This window comes from Vitis riparia, chromosome 3 (assembly GCF_004353265.1).
Source record: "Vitis riparia cultivar Riparia Gloire de Montpellier isolate 1030 chromosome 3, EGFV_Vit.rip_1.0, whole genome shotgun sequence".
NCBI lineage: Eukaryota > Viridiplantae > Streptophyta > Magnoliopsida > Vitales > Vitaceae > Vitis > Vitis riparia.
In genome coordinates this window covers 7,227,799-7,235,822 of record NC_048433.1, presented here as the reverse complement: position 1 = coordinate 7,235,822, position 8,024 = coordinate 7,227,799, and the positions used below count along the sequence as shown (strand labels likewise).

General features: G+C 37.3%; 1 protein-coding gene across 1 annotated transcript; it reads right to left on the bottom strand.

Moving 5' to 3' along the window:
* Window positions 1–5,857: 5,857 nt before the first annotated feature.
* Window positions 5,858–7,785, bottom strand: LOC117910121 (cyclin-D2-1-like). Its single transcript, XM_034824183.1, has 5 exons — window positions 7,287–7,785; window positions 7,127–7,213; window positions 6,742–7,054; window positions 6,501–6,631; window positions 5,858–6,307 (listed from the first exon to the last, which is right to left on the bottom strand). The coding sequence occupies exons 1-5, from the start codon at window positions 7,587–7,589 to the stop codon at window positions 6,059–6,061; spliced, it is 1,083 nt and encodes a 360-aa protein (XP_034680074.1). The 5' UTR covers window positions 7,590–7,785; the 3' UTR covers window positions 5,858–6,058.
* Window positions 7,786–8,024: the final 239 nt, after the last annotated feature.

Below are 8,024 nucleotides of genomic sequence, written 5' to 3'. Positions count from 1 at the left end.
TAAAACAAAGTTCAGGTTAGAGCACCTATTCCCAACATGACCCTAAATGTGGGTTCAAGTCTCGACCCAATATGATAGGCCCAGACAATTGGATCATGTCCAACCGTCACTTCCAAAACTTTATAGTTGAAAATTTTCAACCTTATTGAAAACAAAATGAATAAGATTTATTAAATTCAACATTCATTTTTGAAATTGAATGGAGATAATTCTCCATTCAATTTGAGAAGTTTATTTAAGTTCATCAAGTATGGCCCTCGTCACTCAAAATGGGCTGGGTGTAGGGCTGACAAGATGGGGCCATGCAATGACCCACAGCCCAGGCCGAGTGAAGCATTGAATATTTTATTTAAAAACTTGGATATAAATAATTAAATATAATTAATGATGTAATAAATGAGAAATTAGGGGTGTAAGCAAAAAAGAGACATGAAAAGGCCAGATTAGTTGTTTGATGATAAGCAGCACGCCCTCTTCTAGGGGTCAAATCCAGAGGGAGATGTTGTGTTGGGGTCAGATATGGACCATCCATTCCAAGCTTCAAACAGAAGGTCCCTCATGTCTCCCATTTTAATTTTAATTAATTTATTCCCCAAAAAAAGGGAAAAAATAAAAAATAAAAAAAAGGGGGATTATTATTAGATAAAAAGACTAGAGAGAGAAGTAAGTCAAAAAATGAAAATTATGGTTGGAGCTACCCCAACTGTAGTGCAAAGGTGATGGGTCAAATCTGTTGAATTCTGCACTTTCAGTCAGTGTCTCCTATTTGGTCCATGACAGGTGACCCAACTATTTGGATTTCAATTTTTTTTTTTTCTCTCTCATTTTCATTATATAATAAAAATGTTTGAAGATATAAAAAAAAATAAAAAAAAATCACTACCTCCAATTTTTAAAATTATTAAAAAATCATTGTCTAATAAGGTAACACTAATAGGGATGAATATCTATTTAAAATATTATAATATAAGAGTTAAATTATTTTAATTCAATTTAATTTGAGGAGATATGAGGATAAACAAAATAATCAAACATCAAACAAATAAACAAGTAACATAGAATTTTTACGTGAAAACCCCTCACTAATTATGAAGATAAATAATCACGAAGTTTAAAACTTTTAATCTACAATCCATTATTTGAAATGAAGTTATATAAAATCACCTTGTTGGTTATCCCTAAGACTTACTTTTCAAAACCTATTTGTGATATCCCACATCAGATTCAAGTTTTGAATACCGTTTGAACTTTCCCACTAAACTAACCTTTTTAAACTTATGTATGAAGCTTTGAATACCGTTTGAACTTTCCCGCAGTTGAAAAGTCACAAACTGAAAAGTTGTTAATAGAAGAAATTGTTATCATAAGTTGTTAGCAACTTTATATATAAACCTAAAAGATCATGTAATGTGCGAATTTTCTCTTTCAAACTTCTCCATCAAGATTTCTTTCAACTTTCAGATGGAGTTAACAACAACTTTGAATCATCAGTGGAAAATAAATCACTATCTAAAAAGTCTTCTAAGTCAAAAGATGTTAGAACAAAATTATTAGTTAATTTCTTCGTACTTGTTCCAAGTTTGTAAAACCATTTATACAAATAAAAACCTCCTTTCTTACATGATTTTTTTTCTTCATATAGATAAATACAATCCAACCAATTGTAATTTTAAAACAATTTTCAAAAAAATTAAATGACCAAATACAAATAATGGATGAATCAATATATAGATATGCCAAAAATCAAGTATTATTTCGAACTTTCAATTAGAATAATTTAAGGGTATAGTAAAATTTGAACTATTGAATAATAATATAAATAAATGATATTAAATTACAGATAAATAGAATTAAGATATAAAAAAATTACGATACAAAAACAATAATTACAAGATACAACTTAATGATATATATAAAACAATGAAACCATTTATAAGATTAATAAATAAATAAAAAATAAAAGACAATGGGAATATACAAAATAATGTAACCAAGATAGGTAGGGATGAATAAGGTACAATTGATTGCATTTTTCAATATGCCACCAAAAATGGAAACATTCAAGTCTTAAAAGGTTTTTCAAAAAAATTACAAACATAGGAATCTTTTACCTTTTACTTTATACTAAACTATTCAAACAAATATTTTAGTGGAATCATAACTACCTCAAATGGACCTTCATAATTATTAATTACTCCAAAAAATCACAATCAACATACCTTTTCTTGAAAGTAAAAAAGCAGTTCCATGGAGACTCAATCAATGCTTTTAACACATCTCATTTTCTCTGTACTATTCTGAATACAAGAAGGAACAAATAGGAGAAGGGTAAGAGCTCCTATTCCTTGAAAATGGCTTCAAACTCCACCCAAGTACTTTAAAGTTGGATCTGGAAGAAATTGTGGGGCACCAAGAATCACATTCCCCCATTCATCTTTGCCTATTTCATTTCATTTCCACCTAATCTCTGTCAAGCTACTTAGCCTAACTCATGGTCATCTTTTATCATTCAAAGTAGAAAAGTCTACTCTCAAGAGCAGTGGAAAGTGACCCTAGAGAGCTTTTAGGCACAACATATGAGCAATGGATTTCTTGCCTTTGAAGATGTTGCATTCCTTTTAGAAATGTTGATCATGCAGTTCTCGGTTGATATCTTGTTGGGGCACATGCCCACACATCCAAGGAGAAACTCAAGCTTAGTTACCAAATTTACCATCAAAATGCACTGTCCCACATCGGGTATATAGGAGAAGTCATTATTAATAGTATATATGTAATGAGTTCATCGTAATTAAAAGGACATATTTTAAAGTTATGATGATTCATTAATTTTAAAACAAACAATACTTATATGAGAAGAAAAAGATCATTACGTATTTACATTCATTTAGTAAAACCCGAGTTTATTTTCGATAGTTTTGGCACATTGGATCCATGCAAATTTGTAAAGTCGGATTGGATGGAGAAAGCATAAGGACCACGGGGCCCTATGGTTTAGGGTTTACCAACAATGTATTGAATAGGTTGTAATAATGAATTCGTGAGTAATTGTTACCTACTTGTGACTAGTGAGTTGTGTTTTCAGCACAGAAGCTTGGAGTTTTGTGGGTGGACCACCAAGCTAATGAGAGTCTAATTCAGCTTGTTTGATGATACCATATGCAAGGTATAGGAGGACACCCATACCCAAAATCCTCCTCTCATGATTTCTATTGAGAAAGCCTCTTCTCAATTCACCTTGGTTTATTGAGATTCCTAGCTATGACTTTTGTTCTCACTTCCAATCTTAGGGCTTAGGGCTTGTCCAAGGGCTAGCTATAAAAATCAATGAACAAATTTGAGAGATAGCATGGTAGCTCTATGATTTTGGGAGGGCTTAGAGTTGGCTAAAAATATCATGCTAGTATAACTCCAAGTCTATGGCCTTCATTTTCCAATCCTTCAAATAAGATTAAACCAAATCTTACCATTCAATCCATAATGGTTGCATTGTAAAGTATTTTTAACTATTTTGAATTGATTAAGGTGACATTTGTTAAAGCTCATCTCACCGAGTTAATACTCAAAAGTCATTTGAGGGCGGTTTTGTAAAGGGCTAAAAGTGCTTCTTTTAAGTCTGATGAAATGCTTTCTCGTAAAAATTAGGATTTTACACTTCTTTTTAATAGTTTCATGTTTTTTGTTTTTAATATTATGTAAGAATAAAATAAAATAAAATATTAAATTACAGATTAGGTAATTATTGAACTTTCAATTTCGACCATTAGATGAGAGTATAACAGAATCAAAGTACAAATAAATGAGATGTCAATACAAATGAATCGTAATGCAAATAAGATACATAACAATGAGAGTAATTTGTACACGAGGTATATTAGGGTCAATCTCATTTTTTGATGCACTTAGTGCTAAATTGTTTGTAAGAAATATTTGATGTTACCATAATTAATGTCTCATGAATCCTCGTACTTCAAGAATCTCCTAAAATATATGAATGGGGGAGAGGGTTTACAACTTTACATATCAAAGAAGAGAAAAAATAAAAAAATAAAAAAATAAAAACAAGTGAATGGGGAAGAGGGAAAGCACCAAAAGATACCTGAATCCCCAAAAACAACATTGATGAAGAGGGCATGTGGTGGACCCCCATTTCAAACTCACACTCAATACTAAGACCCCATTCTTATTCAGAGATATAAAGAGAAGAGTATAAAGGGACAGAGGGAGAGGGAGAGGGAGAGAGAGAGAAAGAGAGAGGAGGGGTTGTTAATGCTGCTTTGTCTCTTCCATTGTCCTGAGTTCTCAGTCCCAACCCACTGTGTGCTGATAAAGCCTGTTGGGCTTTTACTCTCCACACCACACCTCCCCACAAAACCCCAACTCTCCTCTTGTGGACCCTCTTTGTGGGCCTCCCAAGCCCAGCTTTCACATGTAACCCCCACCCCCCTCCACAAAATATTTCATCCACATTCGGGGTCCCACCCACCAGCCTGGACATGGGTCCCATCCTTGACCACATTTTTTCCTACTTCAATTTCATATAAAGTGGCATCCACAATTCTTGCAACATTAATGGCACTGTACCTGTGGTCGTAGAGCATATTTGATACATGGTGTAGCTGTAGTCCATGAAAATTTATTGGGAAAAGTGTTCTTTGTTACAATCATTTTATTATAAAAAGATTTAAAAATACACTACCTACCTACATCATTAAAAACACACTATTGATTTATTAAAAGTATTACTTTTAATTAAATATATATTTCTAATTTTTTTTAAATTACATATATTAAATTTATATTTTATAAATTTGGCTATTTTTTTTTATAAAATATATATATTTGGTGTAATCAATTTATTTTTATAGAAATCAAAACTTATACAATTGTCACCCATCAATTCCCATTCTTACCGACACCCAAAGTTTTCTCAATTGAAAAACATAAAATAAAATAAATTAAAATAAAAAGAGAGAATAAAAATTGGAGGTGAAGGAAAAAGGGGAAGAAGGAGAATACCGACTTGGTGCCACCCAAAATGTAAATTCAGTGGGAGACCATATAACATGAGTCTAGGAAGTGCCCCATTGGAAAAGGACGTCTGATCGGACGGTCAGAAGCGAGTGATGAAACGAACAGTAAAGACGAAATTAGTATTTTCATTTTACTTTCCTTTTTCTGCCCCGTACAACTTCCTATGTGAAATTGACACGGGCAGGGTGGAGTCCATCACATCAATCTCTGCCCGTAGTTCGCTTTACAGCTGGACGGTGCAGATTGTCTCACCTGGCTGTCCCTCACCACTCACTTCCTTTCCCGCCACCCCGCTCCATCTGCTCTCACCACCTCCTACGTGGCAGGCTTTCGTCAACCCCACGTCATTCCCGTTCAACGGTCCAAAATTGTGAAACCTCTGCTCTGCCCCAAAATCCTTCCACAATCTCACAGCTTCCCCCTCCACATTACACTGTGTTGAGGAGGGTAATTTAGGAAGTAGAATTGAATAATCATTCCCAACAAAGTTATAAGATCCTTGTTCCATATCACTACGATATCAACATATGATACGTCTCACACATCGACATTCACGTATCGGTGACCCCCTCCTTGTACTTTGTGTCGGACACGTGGCACAAAATCGTTATCTACATTAAACATAACCTCACACGATAAACTGAAATGACAGAAATACCATTACTGGGGCATTTTAGTCAATGCGGAAAAGTGTTCTTGGTTGGCCTGCAACTCATGCAGAGATGATTGAGAATAATTGAAACATCATTAGAGTTTCTCTCTCCAACATAGTTTCTTTTCTTTGACCAAAATGCCCATGAATAAAGTGAGTAGTAACTCAGACTGCCATTCAACAAAGATATATAAATTCTTATAAAAATATTTTTAATAAATAACCAAAATGCCTCTTCCGTCAGACCATCTGATCCTGACCGTTCATTTTATAATCAACGACAAAGAGAATGACAACAAAAAGGGAAGCTTTTCTCTCTTGGGAAAAAAAAGAGGGCAAAAGAGAGGAGGGTGAAGGAGGTGGCGGTCTTATCTACGGTTGCTGTACACCCGGAGCAGAGAATCGGGGCCGTTTGTTCGGCGGCGGTGGCTGTGGTGGATTGGCTTCGCTGAGTCCAGGATTCTCGGAACGCGTGTCGCAGCTCCTACAGGCAGCCGCATCCAGCACGCCGACTGGACTAGCTGGAGCCGGCGGCTCAGGTCGGAGGTCTTTGAGCGGAGCCGATGGACACGTGTCGATCAGGTACTCCTCCATTAGTTGGTGACAGCTTCTCACCACTTCCTGTAACCAGAATTACCGGGAGATTTAGATTTCACTGCTTTCGATGCACACTTCGAATTTATCGCAAAATTAAATTATTTCCGACCAAACCCCAATCAAAACACCAAATTACATTTCAAACCCAGAAATTATTTATATTTTCTATAGAAACAAGTACGTCGACCACAAAGGTTATTTATTAATTAATCCTTACTCTGTCCACTCTCTCGTAAAAGGACTCCGGTGTCCAGTCACCACCCGCCGGAAAATCAACCCTCTCGCCGGAGGCGGAAATCACGGCAGCCGCTGCAATAACGGACGGTGAAAACCCCAAGAAATCGACGACTGGCAAAAGTATTCAAAAGCCCAAGACCCAAAAAGTAATTAATTTCATTTTTCAAAAGAAATGAACAAAAGAAGAATCCGAATAAAGAAAAAGAAAGAAGAGAAATTACCACGGGTGGTGTTGAGAATGAGATCGGCAGAAACGGAGAAGACCCTGGTAAGAAGGTCGTGCCTGGAAGCGGAAGAGCAGGGGAGCTTGGAGGCGAAGTAATCGATGAAATCGAAGGGAGTGACAGAGCGTAATCTCCAATTGAGATTGTCCATGACCCATAGCTCCATTCTCTGAATAGTTTTGGGTTCAAACACGAACTCGGTCTGAAACATTTGGAGGTCAAGTAGTGGGGGTACATGAGTTTCCTCCATTTTCGCTGCCAAAGACAAACATGCCACAGATAACAGCTGAAACGGCCACCCATTGCCTTGCTGCACCCACCAAACAACTCTGTCAGATTCCGGCAAATTCCGGATAGGTAAGATTGAGGGTTACGGTCATACCGGAAGAGCATGACGAGAGAGAAAACGGTCCAAGTAGTTGACGGAGAGAATCGCCGTTACTGGTCTGAAGTGGTAGTATGCATGCACCTGCATCACTCAAAATCACCAATCCACTCCAAACAACCCCACCATTTCCATATTTAACCATACAAACACCTACCTTTAGGATCCAGTTAATGGAGTCCTGCCGGGAGGTGACGTCCACCGACCGGTCTCGGCACCGGCAGAGGTAGTCCTCCATGGGACGATGGTCCGGCTCGGAGCCGAAGAACCGCTCGATGGTCGATTCATCGAACGGCGGAGAATGGGCGTAAACCAACGGCGACGATCCTGGATCGGAGATCCACGTATCGGAATCCCAGGAAACCACGTCCTCGACGTCCTCGGCGCAGTACAAGCTAGCGGCGGCGGTGGCGGCGGTGGCGGCGGTGGCGGCGGAGAAGTGGTCCGGAGATTGAGCCATTCCTGTAATAAAAGACAAAACTCAAAAGGTCGACGGCGGCATTGGAGGCGGCGATGAGGCGCCGTATGGACATGGCCGACCGCTTATGGACTGGGGAGCGACATGGTATTTCGCGGCGCACACGGTTTCTCTCTCTAAATTTTGGATTCTTCTTCTCGCTCTCTCTCTTTAAAAGAGTGTGGAGCGGGGGAAGTAAGATGAGCGTTCAGAAGTAAGGAGTTTTGTCTGTCTGGTAGCACCTCTATTACTATCCATGCTTTTCCTTTCTCCGCGATGCACCGGATCATTACTCTCTCTCTCTCACCCATTTAATTGCCTTCCTACATTTTCTAATTTATTCGATTATATTTAAATTACCCACTTTGTTACATATTTTCTAATTTTCTTTGGTTTAAATATGACAAATTTTTTAACTCATAAATTATTTCAAATTCT

Bases quoted from the DNA above. Each gene is read 5' to 3' on its own strand.
- LOC117910121 (XM_034824183.1), bottom strand. From the start codon at position 7,589: ATGGCTCAATCTCCGGACCACTTCTCCGCCGCCACCGCCGCCACCGCC. The intron at 6,632-6,741 runs GTAATTTCTCTT...TACTTTTGCCAG, and splicing joins CATTCTCAACACCACCCGTG to TCGTCGATTTCTTGGGGTTT. The intron at 6,308-6,500 runs GTAAGGATTAAT...TTCTGGTTACAG, and splicing joins TTTACGAGAGAGTGGACAGA to GAAGTGGTGAGAAGCTGTCA.